Source organism: Manis javanica, chromosome 8, assembly GCF_040802235.1.
Source record: "Manis javanica isolate MJ-LG chromosome 8, MJ_LKY, whole genome shotgun sequence".
In the NCBI taxonomy this organism is placed as follows: domain Eukaryota; kingdom Metazoa; phylum Chordata; class Mammalia; order Pholidota; family Manidae; genus Manis; species Manis javanica.
The window spans coordinates 92784343-92806858 of record NC_133163.1 but is presented as its reverse complement, the minus strand read 5'-3'; the positions used below and the strand labels follow the sequence as shown (position 1 = coordinate 92806858).

The following is a 22516-nucleotide window of genomic DNA, read 5'->3' as shown; positions in this document are numbered from 1 at the left end:
TGTGAGCTCTTTATATATTTTGGATGTCAACCCTTTATCAGATCTGTCATTTATGAATATATTCTCCCATACTGTAGGATACATTTTTTTGTATTGATGGTGTCCTTTGCTGTACAGAAACTTTTCAGCTTGATATATATAGTCCCACCTGTTCGTTTTTGCTTTTGTTTCCCTTGCCCGGGGAGATATGTTCATGAAGAAGTCACTCATGTGTATGTCCATGAGATTTTTGCCTATGTTTTTTTCTAAGAGTTTTATGGTTTCATGACTTTCACTCAGGTCTTTGATCCATGTTGAATTTACTTCTGTGTATGGGGTTAGACAGTGATCCAGTTTCATTCTCTTACATGTAGCTGTCCAGTTTTGCCAGCACCATCTGTTGAATAGACTGTCATTTCCCCATTGTATGTCCATGGCTCCTTTATCGTATATTAATTGTCCATATGTGTTTGGAGTCTCTATTCTGTTCCACTGGTCTGTGGCTCTGTTCTTGCGCCTGTACTAAATTGTCCTGATTACTGTGGGTTTGTAGTAGAGCTTGAAGTTGGGGAGCGATATACCCCCCACTTTATTCTTTCTTCTCAGGATTGCTTTGGATATTTGGGGTCTTTGGTGGTTCCATATGTATTTTTGAACTATTTGTTCCAGTTCATTGAAGAATGCTGTGGGTAATTTGATAAGGATTGCATCAAATGTGTATATTGCTTTGGGCAGGATGGCTATTTTGATATTAATTCTTCCTAGCTAGGAGCATCGGATGATTTTCCATTTGTTAGTGTCCTCTTCAATTTCTCTTAAGAGTGTCTTGTAGTTTTCAGGGTATAGGTCTTTCACTTCCTTGGTTAGGTTTATTTCTAGGTATTTTATTATTTTTGATGCTATTGTGAATGGAAATGTTTTACTGTTTTATCTATGAGTTCATTGTTGGTGTATAGGAAAGAACAGATTTCTGTGTGTTAATTGTGTATCCTGCAACTTTGCTGAATTCCAATATTAGTTCTAGGAGTTTTTTTTTTTTATTAGTTCTTGTAGTTTTGGAATGGAGTCTTTAGGGTATTTTATGTACAATATCATGTCATATGCAAACAGTGACAGTTTGACTTCTTCTTTACCAATCTGGATTCCTTGTATTTCTTTGTTTTGTCTAATTGCCATGGCTAGGACCTCCAGTACTATGTTGAATAACAGTGAGGAGACTGGGCATCCCTGTCTTGTTCCCAATCTCAGAGGAAAAGCTTTCAGCCTCTTGCTGTTTAGTATGATGTTGGCTGTGGGTTTATCATATATTGCCTTTATTATGTTGAGGTACTTGCCCTCTATGCCCATTTTGTTGAGAGTTTTTATCATGAATGGATGTTGAATTTTGTCGAGTGCTTTTTCAGCATCTATGGAGGTGATCATGTGCTTTTTGTCCTTCTTTTTATTGATGTGGTGTATGATGTTGATGGATTTTCGAATGTTGAACCATCCTTGCATCCCTGGGATGAATCCCACTTGGGCATGGTGTATGATCCTTTTGATGTATTTTTGAATTCGGTTTGCTAATATTTTGTTGAGTATTTTTGCATCTATGTTCATCTGGGATATTGGTCTGTAGTTTTCTTTCTTGTTGGGGTCTTTGCCTGGTTTTGGTATTTGGGTGATGTTGGCTTCATAGAATGAGTTTGGGAGTATTCCCTCCTCTTCTATTTTCTGGAAAACTTTAAGGAGAGTGGGTATTATGTCTTCTCTGTATGTCTGGTAAAATTCCGAGATAAATCCATCTGGCGCAGGAGTTTTGTTCTTGGGTAGTTTTTTGATTACTGATTCAATTTCGTTGCTGGTAATTGGTCTGTTTAAGTTTTCTGTTTCTTTCTGGGTCAGTCTTCGAAGTTTGTATTTTTCTAGGAAGTTGTCCATTTCTCCTAGGTTTTCCAGCTTGTTAGCATATAGGTTTTCATAGTATTCTCTAATAATTCTTTGTATTTTTGTGGGGTCTGTATTGATGCTTCCTTTCTCGTTTCTGATTCTGTTAATGTGTGCTGACTGTCTTTTCCTCTTAATAAGTCTGGCTAGAGGCTTATCTATTTTGTTAATTTTCTCAAAGAACCAGCTCTTGGTTTCATTGATTTTTCTATTGTTTTATTCTTCTCAATTTTGTTTATTTCTTCTCTGATCTTTATTATGTCCCTCCGTCTGCTGACCTTAGGCCTCATTTGTTCTTTTTCCAATTTTGATAATTGTGACATTAGACTATTCATTTGGGATTGTTCTTCCTTCTTTAAATATGCCTGGATTGCTATATACTTTCCTCTTAAGACTGCTTTTGCTGCATCCCACAAAAGTTGGGGCTTTGTGTTGTTGTTGTCATTTGTTTCCATATATTGCTGGATCTCCATTTTAATTTGGTCATTGATCCATTGATTATTTAGGAGCATGTTGTTAAGCCTCCATGTGTTTGTGAGCCTTTTTGCTTTCTTTGTACAATTTAGTTCTAGTTTTATACCTTTGTGGTCTGAAAAGTTGGTTGGTAGGATTTCAATCTTTTGGAATTTACTGAGGCTCTTTTTGTGGCCTAGTATGTGGTCTATTCTGGAGAAGGTTCCATGTGCACTTGAGAAGAATGTGTATCCTGCTGCTTTTGGATGTAGAGTTCTATAGATGTCTATTAGGTCCATCTGTTCTAGTGTGTTGTTCAGTGCCTCTGTGTCCTTACTGATTTTCTGTCTGGTGGATCTGTCCTTTGGAGTGAGTGGTGTGTTAAAGTCTCCCAAAATGAATGCATTGCATTCAATTCCCTCCTTTAATTTTGTTAGTATTTGTTTCACATATATTGGTGCTCCTGTATTGGGTGCATATATGTTTATAATGGTTATATCCTCTTGTTGGAGTGAGCCCTTTATCATTATGTAAAGGCCTTCTTTACCTCTTGTTACTGTCTTTATTTTGAAGTCTATTGTCTGATACTAGTATTGCAACACCTGCTTTTTTCTCTTTGTTGTTTGCATGAAATATCTTTTTCTATCCCTTGACTTTTAATCTGTACATGTATTTGGGTTTGAGGTGAGTCTCTTGTAAGCAGCATATAGATGGGTCTTGCTTTTTTATCCATTTTATTACTCTGTGTCTTTTGATTGGTGCATTCTGTCCAGTTATATTTAGGGTGACTATTGAAAGATATGTACTTATTCCCATGGCAGTCTTTAGATTTGTGGTTACCAGAGGTTCAAGGTTACTACCTTACTGTCTAACTTAACTTGCTTATTGAGCTATTACAAACACAGTGTGATGATTCTTTATTTCTCTCCCTTCTTATTCCTCCTCCTCCATTCTTCATATGTTGGGTGTTTTGTTCTGTGCTCTTTTTAGGAGTGCTCCCATCTAGAGCAGTCCCTCTAAAATACCCTGTAGAGGTGGTTTGTGGGAGGCAAATTCCCTCAACTTTTGCTCATCTGGGAATTGTTTAATCCCTCCTTCATGTTTAAATGATAATCGTGCTGGATACGGTATCCTTGGTTCAAGGACCTTCTGTTTCATTGTATTAAATATATCATGCCATTCTCTTCTGACTTGTAAGGTTTCTGTTGAGAATTTTTGATAGCCTGATGGGTTTTCCTTTGTAGATGACCTTTTTTCTCTCTCTGGCTGCCTTTAATACTCTGTCCTTGTCCTTGATCTTTGCCATTTTAATTATTATGTGTCTTGGTGTTGTCCTCTTTGGGTCACTTCTGTTGGGAGTTTTGTGCACTTCCATAGTCTGAGCAACTATTTCCTCCCCCAGTTTGGGGAAGTTTTCAGCAATTATTTCTTCAAAGACACTTTCTATCCCTTTTTCTCTCTCTTCTTCTTCTGGTGCCCCTATAATGCGGATATTGTTCCTTTTGGATTGGTCACACAGTTCTCTTAATATTGTTTCATTCCTGGAGATCCTTTTATCTCTCTCTGAGTCAGGTTCTATGCGTTCCTGCTCTCTGGTTTCTATTCCATCAATGGCCTCTTGCATCTTATACATTCTGCTTTTAAATCCTTCCAGGGATTGTTTCATTTCTGTAATCTCCCTCCGGATGTCATCCCTTAGCTCTTGTGTATTTCTCTGCAGTTCCGTCAGCATGTTTATGAATTTTATTTTGAATTCTTTTTCAGGGATGTTGTTTAGGTCTGTCTCTGCAGATCCTCTCTCAGGGGTTGTCTGGACTATTTTGGACTTGACTAAATTTTTCTGCGTTGTCATGGTGATAGCGGTGGCTGTAGGCAGGTTGTGGGAGTGTCATCTGGGAGAAGTCGTTTCCTGCTTGCTGAATGCCTTGCCCTTCTCCGCTGCCTGTGTTGGTTAGCCACACTCCTGAAGCAGCCACCAGGTTAATCCCCTCAGCTGCTGTGGGCGGGGTCTCCGTCAGAGTAGTGCAGAGCCCTGTGGTGAGTGGCAGGCACGCCAGATGCGCTCCTCCGTGATAGCGGCTCCCCTGCCAGGCAGCTGTGTGCCAGTAGCAGCCTTTGGGTCTGGTCCGGGCGGCTGTGCATCGGGCTGGGATTCTGGTCAGCTGCTGGGAGCATGGCTGCTCCCTCTTGCACCACTGCAGGGGCGCGCAGGCCTCTCCTGTGCACCTGTGGTGCTGCTGCCGCTGACATGCGCGGGCCATTCCCGGGGCACTCGGTAGCCGCCGCTGTGGGCTCACGCAGACCTCTCCCGGGCCCCTCTCGTGCCACTGCCATGGCACATGCAGGCTGCTCCTGGGCTGCTCGGTCGCCGCCACCGTGGGCTTGTGCGGACCTCTCCCAGGTCCGTCGCTGCTGCCGCCAGTGTGCACAGGCTGCTCCTGGGCTGGTTGGTCGCTGCCGCGGCCATCTCACGAGCCGCTCCCGGTCCCCTCTGGTGCTGCTGGCACACGCAGACTGCTCCCAGTCCCATCGGTCACTGCTGCCACTCTCCCACTACTGGGCCAGTGTGTCGGCGTCCACGCCAGTTGGGGTTCAACGACTGACAGGCTGCTTAGTGCCGTGAGGGGCTTCAGAGCTGCACTGCTGCGCAGGGGGTTAGGGCACCTCAAGTTCCCTGGGATTCCCAGCTGCTGGCTAAGTGTGCCGGGACGACTTCATCCAGCTGTGGGGTCCCTGTCTCTTTAAGACTTGCAAAAAGCACTCGCTTTTCCTTTGTCTCAGGGGTGCCGGTTGCAGGGACCTGCCTGCAGGTTTTGCTTTTCCGTTTCTCTAATATCCAGCACCCTGTGCACCGTGTGTCTGCGTTCCGGGTGCGGATTTCTAGAGCTGGTTGTTTAGCAGTCCTGGGCTTTCACTCCCTCCCTGTTCCGACTCCTTTCTTCCCGCCGGGTTCTAGGGTGGGGGAGCATTCGGGTCCTGCCTGGCCATGGCTTGTATCTTACCCCCTTTGTGTGATGTTGAGTTCTCACAGATGTAGATGTATCCTGGCTATTGTACTGTATCCACTGGTGTCTCTTTTAGGAATAGTTGTATTTATTGTATTTTAATAAATATATATGTTTTTGGGAGGAGATTTCCACTGACTACTCATGCCGCCATCTTCCCATGATCCTCTGGATGCCTTTTAACATGTAGCAATGTATTATACCTCACTCTGTTTTATAATGTTTTCATTCAGTAGTTGTCCTAGGAGTCTATCTAATACTATCACTCTTTCACTGTATTCTGTGGGTACATTGACCACATTTTACTTATCCATTCTCCCAGTGACAGTTGGCTTCTCAAATGGCTTCCAACTCTTTGCCACTTCAAATAATGCTTTAATAAACAATTTCATACACATTCCCTCATAAACTATATAAAAATTGCTGGGTCATAAGAACCTATAAAGGTTCCAATATCTGGCTATGTTTTGACAGTTTAATAGGTATAAAGTTTCCATTAATTTTGCAACTATTTGTGAACATTGAGAAATATAAAATCTTTCACCTTTTTCTCTATAAAAAGAATATAACAGTGATGTCAAAACCTGAAACATACTGCAAAAACCTAAATTCAGGAAAAAAACCCTCATAAATATTGATTCAAAATCCTGAGTAAAATATTAACAAATAGGCTCTGAAAATCCATTAAAATAATAATACAACATATGCGTAAGTTTATAAGGTGTTATAAGATTGCTTCCAGAATGTAAGAATGGTTCAATATTATCTAGTTGATCAATCAAATGATCATCTCCAAAGCCTCTGAAATAACCATTTTAGATAAGAATATAAGTTGGAATAGATGAATACCCTTAGTATTGCAAAAATATATGTATCTCAGCTCAAAAACTACATCCAGCTTATGTGGGGAAACACCAGAAGTATTCCCAGTAAAGCTGAAAGAAGACGGGCATATTCTCATCACTGTTATTTTATTTATGCTGGGGATACTAGGTAATTGAATTAGGAAAGAGGAAGAAAATGGTACAAAATTAGAAAGGAGATGGTAACATGATCACTATTTTCAGATGAAGTGGCTGTATACCTGAAAAACTAGAGCAGGGCTATACAATCTGGCAGCCACTGACCACATGTAGTTACTGAGCATGAGAAATGTGGCTAGTGGTATTTAAGAAGAAAAATTTAATTAAATTAATTTAAATTTAAATTAAGATAGCTACCTATATTAATTGCTACTACATTAGTGCAGATCTAGAGGAAAGACCAAAACACAATATGGACACAAAATACACAGCAATCAATGGCCTTCATACCTACAAAATAACCAAGTAGAATATATAAGGGAAGAGATAACCTATTTATAACACTAACAAAAAAGATAAAACACTTAGGAATAAATCAGAAATTTGAGAGCCATATGAAGAACATTTTATGTTTGAAAACCTAAAAATCAAGAAGGCTTGAACCTACTTTTTGGTTAGGAAATTCCACAATATATATGGTGGGATTTCTCCCCAAGTCAATTTATAAATCCCATTATAACTGTGACAAATTTTTATAATTGGTCTAGAAAAATTGATCCTATATTTCATATAAAAATAAACAAGAAATAATACTCAAAAAAAGAGGAGCAATGGGTGGTAGAATATACCCTAAGCATTAGTACAAGAAAAGCTGATGTCTAAAACTGGTGAAGCAAGATGAACTGTCTAGATGAACTAACAAATGTTACAGGCACAACTGGGTAGCCATCTGGGAAGAATAAAGTTGGATCCATACCTCTTTCTCTCTATATATATCCCAAATGGATCAAAGATTTAAGTATGGAAAAAAAAAACCATATAGTTTCTAGAAGAAACCACAGGAGAAATTTTTTTTAACTTTGGAATGGAGAATGTGTTTCTAGTTATGACTCATAACACAGACCCTATTAAAAGTAAACTGATAAATAAAACTTTCTGAATGGCTGCAAACACAATAAGCAAAGTCAAAAGAGAACAAAGAACTGGGATAAATATGCATAATTCACATCAGGCAAAGGACTACCTTGCTAATACTAAAAAGAACTCTCAGAAAATGGTAAAAAAAAAAAAGAGAAATGAGCAAAGGATACAAACAGACAGCTCAGCAACAATCTAAACATTTGATAACATGTTGGTGAGAGTGTGAGGGAAGGTGGATTGCTGATGCAAGTTTAAATTGGTACATCTGTGAGGGAAAATGTGTCAATATTCAATCAAAATTTCAAATGCATACACTCTTTGTACAGGCCCATCTCCCACTTCTGGGATAGATCCAGAGATATATCTGCACAAGAATGAAATGCTACATGCACGAGGTTATTCACTGCAGCCCTGTTTGTAACAGCAGAAAACTGAAAACAACCCAAGATGGAGAACTGGTTAAATGAAGTACAGTGCATCTTTACAATGGAACGCCATGCAGCAATTGGAGAGCAAGCGAGACAGAGAGAGAGGGAGGTCTACAGGCTCATGTATAAAGAGCTCCAAGATAGACTGAGAGAAAAAATACAAAGTACAAACAGGGGCATAATGTGCTGTATTTTGCACAGATATTCTAGGAGGAATCCCCCAAAACACTACTGTTTTCCTTGGGTGGGGGGAGAGAAAGGGACCAGGAAGATGAGGGGATATTTCTCTATGTACTTTAATAAGTGTATGTATTTTTTCTATACAAAATGTCACATTTAAAAACACGCAATAAAAAAGAGACACACTATTCAACTTTCAAAAAGAATGAGTCAGCACTAGGCTTACTGATATGCCATGAGATCCAAGGGTATTTATTCATAAGGAAAAACAGTAAAGTGACAGTGTAGATAGAGACACTTCCATGCACATACTGTGGAAAAACATACCCACATTCCTATAGACTATATTACAAAATGTTTCCAGAGTATCTCTGGAAGTACTCACCAAACTGGGATGGAAGATTGCTTCTGGAGAGGGTAAATAGGAGTCTGAAAGATGAACTTGGCATTATAGTCCTTTGTGACTATTGGAATACTGGTCTTTTCTACTACGTGTATTGTACTACATGAGGTTTTACTTATAAAATGAATTTCAAATTTTATATCTCTCAGATCCAACCTCTGAGCTCCAGATTTGTATTTCCAACTGCCTCCTTGAATTTCTCACAGACACTTTCAACTCAGTAAGTACAAAGCTGTATTCATGACCATCCCCACAAAACCTGTCCTCTCCAGGGCCCTGTCAGTGTCACCACCACCACGCCTTCAGCTACTCCAGCCAAAGTCTCCCTTCCCCCTCCTCTAACATCCTGTCAGCTGGAGTCAGTCGGACGCTCTGGCTTCGTGGCCCCCACACCCGGCAGGGCCTGGACCCAGCAGTCACTGTCTCTCTCAGCTGGGCCACGCCACCAACAGGGCCGCCCCGAGCTGCTCTGCCCCCTTCTCTGGCCATCTCTCCATACTGCTCCCCTGCTTTACGGCTTTTCAGCAGCTTTTGGGAGAGAACACAATCAGACGTATTAGAAGGCCAGCCGGAATTCCCAGCAGAGCTGACACGATCCTGCCCATTCAGTCCTGATTCACGTCATTCTCCTGTCTCACTCTTCACTTTCCAGCCACACTAGCTTTTTAGTTCCCAAAACACTTCCTCCCTCAAGGCCTCAGTGCTGGGCCCTCTGCCTGGAAGGCTGCCAAACATCTCTCCCACACGACCAGCACTAAGCTTTTATTAAGTACCTCTCACCATTCTGGTCTCGGTTTAAACACTTTTCAGAACATCTTTACTGACCTTCCAGACTAGGTCAGGTCCCCTGTTTTAGGCCAACTTAGCACCCCTTCTTCATAGAACTTATTGCAACAACAATTAATCATAAAGTAAGCTGTTCAATATTTATCCTTCTAATAGTCTAAGGACAGGGACAGTTTTGCTCACTGCTGTATCCCTAGGACTAAAATAGTGCCTACAGAATAAACACCTGTTGAATAAATGAACCTGCAGGGAGAGGGAGAGGGAGAGGGAGAGGGGGAGAGGGAGGGAGACAGAACCAGAGGGAAGAGCAAAGCCATGGTGCAGTAGAAGGGCGCATGTCAGCGGTGGCCTCGGGGAGGGCGAACTTCCTGTCCTGCCTCTTGCTTTGGGGATCCTGGCCCCCCGGCTTGCCCCCAGCGCTGCCTACTCACATTGTCCAGGCACTGGTGCTGGCTTGGCCAAGCCTGGCTGCTACTGTAGCCAGAGGTGACACCAGAGGAGAGGCTCCCACTGGAGCTGGTGCACAGCGAGCTGGAGGTGGCCAGGGTGTGCAGCTTTTCCTCTTCCTGAAAAAGACAGCTTACCATTGACCAGCTTCTGGTACACACTTGCTACCCACACCCCCTCTGCCCCTGAGACCACCCCTTCTCACTTCCCCAGCTCCCATCACCTCCTAGCGCCTCCAGCCTCAGCCTCACACCCACATGGCCCCCAAGTCCACCCCAACTATATACCAAAGCCGCCACCTCCCAGCCGCTGGCCTGGGACAGGAACTGGTCTGATGAGGATGACAACTGAAGAGAAGAAACACAGCTTTAGCTACGACTGGGGGTCTGATGCCCTCCCCAAATGCTACATCTAAGACTCAGAGGCAGCCCCAGCGAAGGCTGACCCAGTATGAGGTCTGCCCAGGCTCCAGACTTGCCCTGAAATCAGGTGCTTGCCCTACTCCCCACCTTCAGTAGCTGGGAGATGATCTGCTGGTGGATTCTCAGCTTCTCCTGCTCAGTCTGTTCCCGCAGTCGGTCCCGGGCCTGAGCGATCTCCACCTTGGCCTCCTCACGGGCCTGCTGATACTCTTGTAGCATCAGCTCTATGTCAGAGGGTGGGCGAGCAGACCTTAATGCTGGCCCTGGGTTCCTAGGGAAGACCGGAGGGGTGGAGATGCTTTCTAACAGTCAGTGGGGAATGGCCCTGGCCTGCTCATCCCAGGCCCCCTCAACACCACCTCTCTGTCCACAGGGTCTGAAAGTTTGGTTTGACCTCCCATTTTGAGGCTCAGGCCTGCAGTCTCACACAGCGCATCCCAGCCACTCTGCCCATCCTCTCCCATGACTTCTCCCTGCGGCCCCACCCCCTGCATCCTCTCTTTCCCTGTGCCCCAGTCCATTAGCTGCCTCCACTTGCCCACAGGCACATAGGACACATTCCTGGAGTCACTCCTGTCAAAGGAAGCCGTAGCCTCCACTCTCTTGGACCCTAGAATCCAGGCCCTGCCCCCACAGCCGTCTTGCCCCACCTGCCCGCTCCAGGCTTCTGGGTCCACCCTTTACCTGGTGGTCTCCACAACATCCTTCCTCAGTTGCTGCAGATACTCTCGGCGCCTGCTGGGTAAGTCAAGGTCTCGGGTGGGGAGCCCCCTGCCGGATAGAAGGCCCGGCTGTTTCTGCAGGCTGAGGCTTCGTGTCCCGTGGAAGCTCTTAAGTCGCTCAGCTCGCTCTTTCCAGAGGATCTCAATGGTTTGTTTTTGCCTAAAACAAAAACATTCACTGATTCACTGTAATGGGTCCTGAATGCCCTTCTCTATCTTAAGATATCTCTCTGACCCCTGTTTGATTCACCCTGGACGACCCTAGAGCAGAGCAAGGGGAGAGGGCACAGTCAGCTACCAGCCTGTTCCAGCTCCCTTTCCTCTCAGTCCCGCCCTGCCCCACCTCCAGGCTGGGGGTCTTACCGGCCAAAGAGCTCCTCTGAGGTGGGCTGTGCGGGTTCGTGAGCCCCGAGCGCCTCCCCCGTCCCACTCTGCAGCACCTGCAGCAGCGCATCTGCCTTCCCGAAGCCGCGGTGCAGTTTTGCTTCTGTGAGTTCCACACTGAGAGAGAGGTGCTGGGGCCCAACTTGCAGGGGCACCTGCTCCCTCGGGGACCACTCAGGATCCTGGCTCTGGTTGTCAGGAGGTTGTGAAGGCTTCTGCTCTACAGAGCGGAGATCACGTCTGGTCCTCAGCAGCTCCACCACACCTAGCCCCCCAGGAGGGTCATCCTGCACCCCACACCAATTACTAAATTTGTTATGCACTGGAAGGTCCCTCAGGCTGTGATGCTGGGGCTCTGGGGCCATGCACGTCTGAGAGCTGCGGCACAGCATCCCCTCAGGTTGGCAGGCCGCGGTCGGGCCTGAGGTAGAAGCCTGGAGCCCTACAGTATCACTCAGGTCAGACACAGGGCAGGGCCTGGGGCATTGGCAGCCTCCCCACGAAGAGGAAAGGTCCACAGTGGGTTGGAGTTCCACTGGGGACACTGCACTCTCATCCCCATCTTCTGTCCTGCTCTGCCAGTGACTCAGCCCCCTACTGCTCTGTGGGCCAAGCCCCAGGGAAGCCACGCCTTTGGGCACAGAGCCATCAGCCAGCCTCTGGCTCCTACTCATCGGTGGTGGAGGGGGCAGTCTGCTTTGCATCCAGGCACTAGCCCTGGGCTGAAGCTGCTGAGGGGGCTGCTCTAAGAAATGAACTTGGAGTGTCGGGCTCTGCTGCGGACTGCCCAGGGAACTCACCTCAAGGAAGGACCTACCATCACTTCTTTCTAAGGGACTTGTGCCTTCTCCACATGGAGCCCCCACTCCCTGGGAGCCGCCTGGTTCATCAGGGGTTTGAGAATAATTATCCATTGAAGACCTGGGCACATCAAGGGAAAGATCTGAGATGGAGACAAGCTTCTGGTGGCCTTCGAGAGGGTGATCTGAGGGGTACCCCAACCTTTGGGTGCTGGCACTAAGTGTCAGGATTGGGGAGGAGGCCCTGTCCACCACCAGGGCACTCATGGGGCCTGGCTCCTTCTGGACCCTCAGTTTCCTGATGGACCCCACAGCACTGGGGCAGGGCTCTGGGCAGTGAGGGTTGCTAAGGCTGACAGACAGGCAGGAGGGCTCCTCAGGCTGAGAGTGGGGCGACAGGGGGCCTTCAGCAGGGAGGTTCTGCCCAAAGGGGTCTCTTAGAAACTTCAAGTGGGATGAGGGGCCTGCAGGACTCTGGGGCCTGCAGGGTGTGCTTTCTTCCTGAAGATCTGGGGGCCCTGCCATTTCCCATGCTGTTTCTTCTGCCTCTTTCTTCTGAAGCATCCCTGAGACATGTCCCTGCTCCTGAGACATAGTGGAGACATTTGAGCCCAGCTCTTCAAGGATGGCACTGACCTCCTGAGGGTTGGCCTTTGGGTCCTGGAGTGGCAGAGGTGGTGAGGCCAGATCAGTCTGGATGACCTCATCCACGGTGGTCTGAGTACAGCTGTCAATCATGAGGGCCTGTGGTGCCTCACATGGGGTCTCCCTCTTGGCATTCTGCTCCTTTCCGGCCACACCTGGCTGGGAGAGGCTCCCCAGCAGCTCTAAGGTGCTGTGCAGGAGCTGTGAGAGGTGGAGAGACAGGTTGTGCATGCTGGTCCAGGAGGCCAGATCACAGACTGGCATTGCGCTGGCTTCCAGCTGAGCAAGAGAGATGTTGGTGTAACTCCAGTGAAGACTGCAGCCCAGGGTCTGTGTGCCCTGCTCCAAGGTGCTCCTCCTGCACTGTCCCTCAAGGCTACCTGCCTCTGATGGATACAGCAGCATGATCTCATCATCCACTGGACCGGCAGCACATTCTTCAGCCAAGGGGGGCTCACACCTTGGGCAGCCCGCTTCACCTGGGGCTCCTGGGAACTGGGCTCTCTTGTCAGGACCCTTTGTGGGGGCTGTTCCTTCCAGGCCAGTCAGGATACGGGGGTTCCCCAAGGCAAATGGGGAATCCCACACCTCCCAGGCCTCTTGTGAACCTTGGGCACTTTCAATGCTGCTGTGTGTGCTCGACAGACCCCGGGTATTGGCATAGGTGCTGAGGTGGGAGTGGAATGGGGAGTTCTGGTCTTCTAGGCAGTTGTCCACACTCGAGCACCGGGTCACATTAGATGGTATCAGGCCCTGGAGTGTCTGGCTACAGGAGGTATCTACTGCACTGCCAAACACATACTGCTTCCAGCCAATGCGTGCAGGCCCCTCGGGTTGCCAGGGCCGGGCGTAGGGATTGATGCCACTGCAGCCAAAGAGCAACACTCCTTTGTCCACCTGGGACTGCCACTTCTCCGGTCTGGCCTGGCCACCCAGTCTCTCTGGCGTTTCCTGCCAGGCCTGTTCCCGAGTATCAGACATCCAGCTGGTTGGGAAATCAGGGGTTGGCATGCATGAGAGTGCTGAAGACGTTGGGTAAGGTGGGGTGGTAGGATGCAGGGGCCTGTGATCAGCAGTGCTATTGTCCAAGTAGGATGAGGCTTCCTGACTGCAGCCCTCAGCTTGCAGAGACGGTCTCACCTCTGACTTTCCCGAGGAAGAGCCCCTGGGATGTGGGGACCACAATCTGTTAGGCTCCTGTATATCTTCATCTGTAGGGGAAGGTGGCTCAACACTCAAGTTCAGCTCCTGAAGAGACCGGGAAGAGCTGACCCCAGAGAACTGGGGTCTAGGGGAGGACCTGGAGTGTTCGGGACTGGAGACTGCAATCGCAGGAAGTGAGCTCCTGCGGTGGGGAGCGGGCTGGCCAGGGCTGTGGGCTGTGGGCTGCAGTGCTGCACTTTGCCCCAAGAGCACAGTGGCTGAGTCTCTGAAGGCTGATGAGAATGTCTTGGACACAGGGGAGTTGGCCGCAGCCACCTCATCCCTGCCCACATCTCCAATCTGACACCCATCTAAGCCACCTCCACCAGAAGGCTGGAGGTCCCTGCCCTGGGCAGGGCCTTTACCAGCACCTGAGGTCTGGTTTCTCTGCTGTTCTTCCTCCCAGTGACCACCAACCTGGGGGCTGGGGATATGTTTTAACTTTGTTACAAACGTAGCTTGGGGATCCAAGCCACTGTGATCGCTGGAGTAAGTGGAAAGTTGTGGCTTTTTTAAATGGCATTTGACAGTATTTCCAGAACATCTATGCCATGGTTCTGCCAGCAGCTCACTCTGAACAGACCCTTCACTTAAATTCAGGGTGTGTAGTTGCCCAGTTGTTAAAGGTAGTTCTGGCTTGGTTTGACACCTGTGTACATTCTGGCCACCTTCAGAGCTGTCCTGGAACAACCTCAGGGGCTCAGAGTACATATTTGCAGCCTCAAGCTCTCTGCCAACTTTCTTCTCAGCAACCTTTTTCTCAGGATCCCCTACTGACCTTGAGCTTCCATCAGCCGAGTCACTGAGAGAACCTGTCTTCTCATCAGGGGCAGAAGGGGGGCTGCTACCTTGAGCCAAAGCTAGGACAGCAGCAGTGACAGAGGGCTCCAGAGCCGTGCTGTCTGTTGGCCCAAATTCCACATTAATGCCTTTGTGCTCAAGGCCACGCGCCAAGAGCACGTCAGGTTCCCTGAAAGAGCTCGCCGCACTCTCATCCATTCCACAGCCCCTGGGACGTACTACACAGGGCAGGCTGAGAGTGTGGGGGACAGCCCTGGAAGTCCCCTTCCCCAGATCACCATCCCGGTAAGACAGTGAAGTGGAGAGGGGTGAGGAGCAGGCATGAGAAGCAACGGGTGGAGCATCATGCAGTTGCCGGCAGGAAAGAGTTCTGCTGTCTTCCTGCCCCGCAGGTGGGCGGAGAGTCCCACTGCCTTCAGTGTGCCCTGAGAAGACAACACAGTCCATAGTTCCTTGTGAACGTCTGTACCGGGTCTCCTGCTTAACTCCCCCGGGACCTGAGGGAGGGCTTTGATCAAGCGGTGCACTTGGCCCAGGATGTTTGCTGCCAGGCCCGTAGGCATCTGCCAGCTCCAAACCAACACTCGCCTTCCACTTCACACACTTCCAAGAGGGAGCTTCCAGTTCAACCCTTCCCAGGGCTCCCGGCAGACCAGCACTTTGTTTGCGACTTGCCCTCCCTTCTTCTAAACCAGTGGAAACCTCAAGGCTTTGGACATGGTCTTGGTTAGGCCTTGAGAGACTGGCAGAACCCTGCACAACACAGCTCACATGCTGACCTTCAAATGAGGTTGTTTTTCCTCCCTGTTGAGCCTCTAAGAAGTTACCTGAATCTCCTCCACATGTGGTGTCTAGGGTTCCAGGTTCCCAACGGGCTGGGATGCTCTCCTGATGGCCAAGAGGCATGCCCTCTGCAGCATCCCATGGAGCTAGCTGACTTTGCCTGCATGGAACCGCTCCAGCATCATCAGGAGGGGCCTGAGAAGGTAAGACAACCACCATTTTCTCTTCTACAGCTGTTGAAGAAGGAAGATTGTCTGTGCACAAAGGATCAGCAGAGGAAGGTGTTCTGGTTGCTTCTTTCATTTTCTCTATCATCTCACAAGAGCTAGAGTGGCATATAAACTGTTCACCTGTTCCCAGCAAATGTCTCAGTTGTCCATGACAATGGCTTTTGCCTAGAGCAGGGGCAGCATGGGAGGAGGTCTGTGAGGGATGCCACAACCGTGTTTTAGTTTCGGCATTGGGCAGAGGTTGAAAGTTGTCTGCAGAGAGAGGTGTGGCCTGAAGGACTTTCCTCTCATCAGTCAACTGATGTCCCGGCTCGGCAGAGAGAGATGCTACATGAAATCCTTGTGTTTCACTCTCACTCGTGGTCCTGTCTGATATTGACTGGTCCACTTGTTGACGCAGAGGCCTGCCAGGGGCCCCTGAAGAGCAGTCATGTTCTGATAAAGTCTCATAGTAAGGAAGCACTGTGCTGCCAGGCAGCAAGCTGTGAGGCCTCCTTCCCTGGGCCTCTGCTTGTCTGACCTCCTCCAGCACAGCCAGGCCTGCAGGCACAGCAGGCTCTGAGGGAGGCCCCCTTGGCAGGGACCCAGGAACTGAGAAGGAACTACTGGCAGGACTGGGGTCTTCAGCCTCCTTCTCTGTCTGTCTCTCCTTCCTGCCTTGGTTGTTACCCTCTCCTAATGGGCAGCTGGCCCACTTTTCAAGCAAGCTAGAGACCCTGTTCAGAGAACTGGCTTGTCGCATTCCTCCTTGCACAGCTGCCCCAGCTTCAGAAGCAGAACCCACCCTAGGACTTAAACCCACTAAATTGCTTCTGAGGTCCCTTCCTTTGTTTTGGGGCCTAGTGCTTGCTGATGTCCTGCCCTCTGCACCCACCTCTGGTACCCAGGGTTGGCCATAAGATCCCATGGCCATGGATATTGCAGATCCACCCCAAGCAGGGTGTGCCACAGAGGAGGCCCCTCTAACATTTTCTTGAGAGCCATGGTGTCCAGGCTCTCTACTCTGGTCTTGACACCATGCTTCCAGTCCTAAGAGACTGTTGGCCACTTTGAACTTTGTGGGATCTAGTCCACAGTCAACTGAAGAGATGCCTATAGCACTGGGTACATGAAGATAGTTTCCTGACAGTCTTGGAGAATTCAAGGGCAAGGTATTACTCCGGTCCTGGGGAGGAGCTGTGGAGGAGTCTGGCTGGCTCAGCAATGCACCAGTCTCCTGGCTGGAGAGGGTCCCCATGCAACATTGGCTGGGACTAGGAAGTTTCTGAGTTGATGAGACCACCTTGTTTTCCTTCTGTAGCCTCCTTCCTCGCTGCACAGCCATTTCTTCAACTCCGCCTTGAACGTTTGGCTCCTCTTGTTTAGAACTACTTGTGCTTTTGGCAGCTTGGCTTTCCTGAAAACCTTTCACAGTCTCCAGCTCAAGACTTCCCAGACCACAGGGCTGCCCTCTGGGGCTGGCTGATGTGCTCATCAACTCACCCTCCTTCTCAGACGACTTCTCGGGCGTGGGCTGAGTTCTAGCCAGTGCTTTTGTTCTCCTTGGATTAAAAGAAGTGTTGGTAGACTCTCTGTGAACTGTACATGGCCCTAAATAATCACAAGTGTCCCTAGCTGATCTGTCTAATACAGCCAGGTGGGTGTGCGCTCTCACAAATTTAACGTCTGGTACACATTCCTTTGATTTGAATGGGTTCAGGGTGGTTTTCTGGACCTGAGGATTTTTCCCAATGCTACTGATAGCCTCCATTTCTCTAGCTTCACTATCCCTATGGGTAACATCATCTGTCTGTCTGGGAAAAGATGGCTGATCCTTGGGAGACAAGTGATTTTCAGAGCTGCCTGTCTGCAGGACATGGTCAGCCATCTCCTGGTCCTTCTGGTCCTGAAACATGAATTCCTTACTGACTCCCAGTGTATAGGAAGCATACAGCTGCCTGTTCTGCTTAGATTTGATTTCCAAGATACTATTTTCTAGCTGCATTACACTCCTAACTAGCCTAGCCATTTCATCAGTATGATTAATTTGTTTATTCTGTTTCTTTCCAGAAGGTTCTCTCTTGGGTTTTAACATTTCTTGTGACTTTCCAGGACCCCTGCATTCACTCAGGTTTCTTTCCTGACAGCATGTAACTGACTGGAATCTTCCATATGTAGATGGAAGCTTAAACTCTTCTGAGCTGTCTTTAGGATGGTGAGCTTTTCCAAGAAGCCCAGTTTCATTCTTCCCTTCCCCGTTGTGGGCTAGATGTCTAATGGCCAATATGTCTAGGCTGCTTGCTCTATGACATACTGATTTGGACTTCAAAGGAGCAGCAGTTTCCCTGCGCATGTCCTTGTCAAGGCCTAAATGGATGGTTTTATAGATGAAATCAGACCTGGAACCAGAAGGAAACTGCCTGTTTGTATCAAAGGCCTGACTCTGTCTTTGGACTGCATTCTGATCCCGTTCTTCTTTCCTGCCTGCCTCAGATTCACAAACAAAGAGAGGCTCCCTAGACCCAGTGCGGCTGGAGGGAACACCGCAATAGGACGGAACAGTGGCCCCCTTCCCCTCTGCGCATACTGGCAGACTGTGTTTATTTAAAATTCCAAATTGATTTTCAAAATCATATACTTTTATGCTGGTAGATGGAAGAAAATGTCTCTTCTGAGCAACAGAAAAATAAACTGAATTATGGCTTTCTTCTTCAACATTTCCAGGGCATTTCCCTATTCCTCCGCTAATTTCCTTAGTGTTCAGATCAACTGGCCTCTCTGCTGTGACTTGCTGAGATAAAGCAATATTGGAATTCTGGTTTTCTAACAGCACTGGCAAATTATTCTTCAAATAAACATTTTGGAGGACCTGGGGGTCACAACTCAAGCACCAGGCTTCCTGAGGGGGTGGGGAAGGTGCTCTTGCTTCTCTGCAGGCTGAAATCTCTAAGGCAGTTTCTGTCAGGACATCCCGGCTTTTGGTTACATAGAATGTTCCCAAGGGAGGTGGCTGCAGGGAATATGGGAATGGATCCCAAGGAGCAGAGTCAGGGGGCAGCTCTGAGCCTGACGAAAAGGCAAAGGAAACATCGGTGTGTCTTCCAACCACTTCCTGGAAGCTCTCCTGGGAGTCTTCTTTCCCTTCCTGCTGGGGATGGTGGCTCTTGTGACTTAATTTCCCCACCTGGCCTGCACTGCCCTTCCTGAGAGGAGCCTGGCCTTGGGGCCAAAAGCCGTCTTTGGCGGCTATGGTGACATAACTGTCACAGGGGTTTTTCGGGAGGAAACATTCATCAGAGGAAGTCGTCAGCCCAGGTTTCCCTCTGCTCTGAGAGGACTCTCCCAAGTTGTTTTGTTTGACTTCACATGCCTCCATCATGGAATTTTCTATCTTGTCCTCTGCTGCAAAGACCTGTACATTTGTAGTTTCTGAAGATGATGATTCTATGTCTGCTGAGTAAGTTCCACTATAACTCACCTCTTTCTCACTAGTTGTAAAGAGATCTGAAATACCTTCTAACTCAGCATTCGCAATGTCCTGTTCTTTCTCTGCTTTAACATGCCTAACTTTGGATAAATGGATAGGAAAGTTTTTGAAATTTACACTGCTAGAAGCCACAGATCCAAATGGCAACAGAGAATCTCCTCCTTTGCCAGAGGCTTGGGTCAGGGCACCAGAGTCTTCCTCGAGGGAGGGGAAACCTGGCATGGACTCCCCTGTGGCCTCCCAAACAGGAGATAGTTCAAGGAGGTACCTCTGCTGAAGGGCAGCCCAGTCCCTGTCACAGGCACTGTGCACGTGAGTTGGTGAGGTGGCAGACGTAGCCACCACATGTGACACACTGGAGCTGTCAGATGCTGTGGCACTGTCCTGCTGGGCCTGGTCAGGGGTACCTCTGGCCTGAAAGGTGCCGTCAGCTCCTGGCTGAAGAAGCCTGTAAGACCCCCAGAGTGACAGCCTGGATATTTCAGAAGCAGGCATTGTGTATACACTTCTTACCCTGCAGGGCAGCTCAGCACCACCTTGGGGCAGTTTGGAGATATAGGACAGGACTGTTTCTGCCTCTGGTGACTTTTGTTCTTCCATATTTAGCCAGTAGCCAGGCTTCTCCCAACCGCAGGGCTGAAACTCCTGGATACCAGGACTTGGACATAAAGAACCCGCTATTCCTGGAGGACTGCTGGGATTAATCTTGGAGTCACAGGAAAACGAGGAACCCGTGGACAGCAGAGGGCTCCCTCCTGGAACCTGCGTGCCTTGGGGAGTGTCGGCTTGTTCAGAGGAGCTTGCCCCTGCCTCCACCTCAGACTGCTCACAGTGGGGCCAGGGCTTGGGAGCAAGGTAAAATGAACTGCTCATCGGCAGGATGGCTTCCAGCCTGGCTCCTATTCTGCGGATGATGGGATCAAGGCTGCACATTGCCGTCTGGTCTACTATGGGCAAACTGGAGGTCTGCAGGCGCCAAAAAGTTTCTGTGGGCATCTCATCAGCTGAACTGAAGAAAAGCTCTTCTTGCTGATCTTCTCCCAGTTCCTCCTCAGCATCAACCAGGCTATCCAGGGAAAAGCGCCTGTGTATTCGGGTGAACAGTCCACTGTCTGAGGATGTGGTGGAGCCCCTCACAGAAGCTCCAGCTCCAGCCCTAAGGGGGCTGTGGCCATTGGCGAGGTAAGTGCCCCCCAGGCTGTCCCGTGGTCTTCGGCACCCCTTCTCAGCCAGCGCGTCCTCTGATACTTGGCTGTCATCACTTTCCGAGTTCTCTGGCTCTGGGAGATCCTGCTCCATACCCTGAGGGTCCTCTGCTCTCAGCAGCTCTGTCAGAGCTTTGGCATAGACACAGGGGAGAGAATCCACTGAGTAACAACTATCTGCATCAGGCAAGTCACTGTCTTTTTCTACTGCATGATCCTCTACTGGGCTGGAACCTGTGAGTGAGCTCATGGTGTCTGGGTTCCCTGCACTCTGCTGCCTCTTCAAAGGGCTGCCCAGTGGCAAGCAAGAAGACTTTATGGCAATACCTCTGACCCTAGCTGCTAGCACCTTCCACTGCCTTTTTGATGCCCTGCCTGGAGAAGGTGGTGTGGAATCTGTCCAGAAAGTCTTGACTGCTTTTCCACGCCCAGCTACCTGTTTGGGTCCATGGGGATGAGAGGAACTGCAGCCGGCTCCCTTAGTGGCCTTGCAGATCCCTTCTTTTTGCCACCCTGCCAGTGGGTGTCCAGAGTTCACTAGTTCCTTAGCCCTTCTTCTGGTCTGGGTGGAAGGAGTAAGGGCCTCTGGCTCCTCCCTTGGCTTTAGCTTCTTAGCTGATTGGCCCAGAGATGCTAGGCTCTGGGACACCACCCAGCGGGACTGCTTACCCACTCTCTCCATTTCCTGGATGCTGGCAGACTGAGAGCTCACAGGGAGGCAGGTGCATAGGGCTGAGGCTCTCTTCACGGCCAAGGCCCCCCTGGTTGTGCAGAGCTGCCCTTTGCCTGAACGGAGGGCATTCTTGCTGAAATGCCCTGTCCTTGGAGGGTGAGCAGCAGTCTGGGGCAGATACTCTTCTGCTGCGGTTTCCTCTGCCACTTGGTCAGCAGAGTCAGGCACAGGAGGTAACGTGGTGCAGGGATCCCAGTTCAGGAAAATGCTGTGGAGACAAGGTATGCCATCTCAGAGAAGAGGTCCCTACTTCCTGCTGACAGAATATAGAGGCCCACTTAGTTCGTTCTGAAAGAGGTTAAAAATTAGCCAATGTCACTCTCCCCTATAGTTTCTGGGTTCGGAGCAAAGCTCTATAGGTAGAAAAGGAAACTGTGGACTATAGTCCTGGCTCTCAAAGATGCCCCAGGGACACTCTGTTCTTCAATTTATTTTATAAAAAAGCTGAACTGAATCTGAATCTAATCATGCCTTGAAAGGACACTTTCAGTTAACAGGCAATATGAGGAACAGAGGAACAACTGAAATGATACTATAAGGAGTCAAATAGACAAATCTATAAAGTGGCACATTCTATAGAACTGATCCACTTTATAAATGATATGAAGAAACAAAAACAAAACAATGATTAAAAGAAACTTAAAAGACATAATCATATGTAGTATATCTGTAGTATATAAATCCTATTTGGATCTTAATTTGAAAAACTAACTGGAAATGGTATTTTGAGGCTATTAGAGAAATTCGAATATGGCTGAGGTTTTAGATTTATACTGAATAATTAACCTTAATTTTGTTAAATATGATAATGACAATGTAGTTTCAAGTCCTTATTTTTTAAAGTGTGTACCTGATATAGGAGTGAAATGACATGATGTCTAGGAGTTGCTTTAATATACATCAGAAAAAGGAAGACAGGGAGATAAAGCAAGAATGGTAAATCTTGATAATGCTGGATATGGGTAATAGGTATACTATTCCTCTCAACTTTGTGTATATTTGAAAATTTTGCACTAAAAAAAGCCTGCATAGTACTCTGAAGACCAGAAAGGTGCTCAAATATAATACCAACAGACACTAATTGTGCACCTCCTATAGGCAAGGCCTGCGCTAGGCCTGGAGGACACAAAGAGGCAGACACGGTCTCTGCTCCAAGCAGTTTGAGACATAACATATCCTCACCTTGACCGAGTGAAGGAGTGAAGGAGAAAAGAATCAGGTAAGATGGCAAACTGAACGTGGGAGTCAGAAAGATGTGCTCTACTCACTCGCCCGTTGGGAGGTGGGGGCAGAAGGCTCACTTGAGGTGGCAGGTCAGGTGGGGCAGGAAGGGGAGAAAGTGAATGGGAACAGAGTCCCGTTTGAGGCAAGATGGGATGGAGGTGGTGGCAGGTCACATACGAGGAAAACAGGCTGAGATTCTCACTCCAAAGGTATTGCCACAGCAGCAAGAGCTGCCACTCAGAGTGGGTGGGGGAAGCCTGAGTCTTAGAGGACACCAACTACAGAGGACGAAGGAGTGCAGCCAGAAGGAGGGACAAGTGATGGGGAAGAGAGCAGCAAGCACAGCTT

The 22516-nt window shown here is 48.2% G+C and overlaps 1 protein-coding gene across 1 annotated transcript in view; it reads right to left on the bottom strand.

Moving 5' to 3' along the window:
• The window catches only part of STARD9 (StAR related lipid transfer domain containing 9), a 156539-nt gene that overhangs the window by 34902 nt on the left and 99121 nt on the right, over window positions 1-22516 (bottom strand). The window contains exons 23-28 of the mRNA XM_073241708.1: window positions 11058-21152; window positions 10657-10854; window positions 10060-10243; window positions 9535-9669; window positions 8628-8845; window positions 4411-4855 (exon numbers count right to left, since the gene is read on the bottom strand). Of these exons, the coding sequence (XP_073097809.1) occupies window positions 4411-4855; window positions 8628-8845; window positions 9535-9669; window positions 10060-10243; window positions 10657-10854; window positions 11058-21152 (11275 nt within the window). The remainder of the gene's footprint in view (window positions 1-4410; window positions 4856-8627; window positions 8846-9534; window positions 9670-10059; window positions 10244-10656; window positions 10855-11057; window positions 21153-22516) is intronic.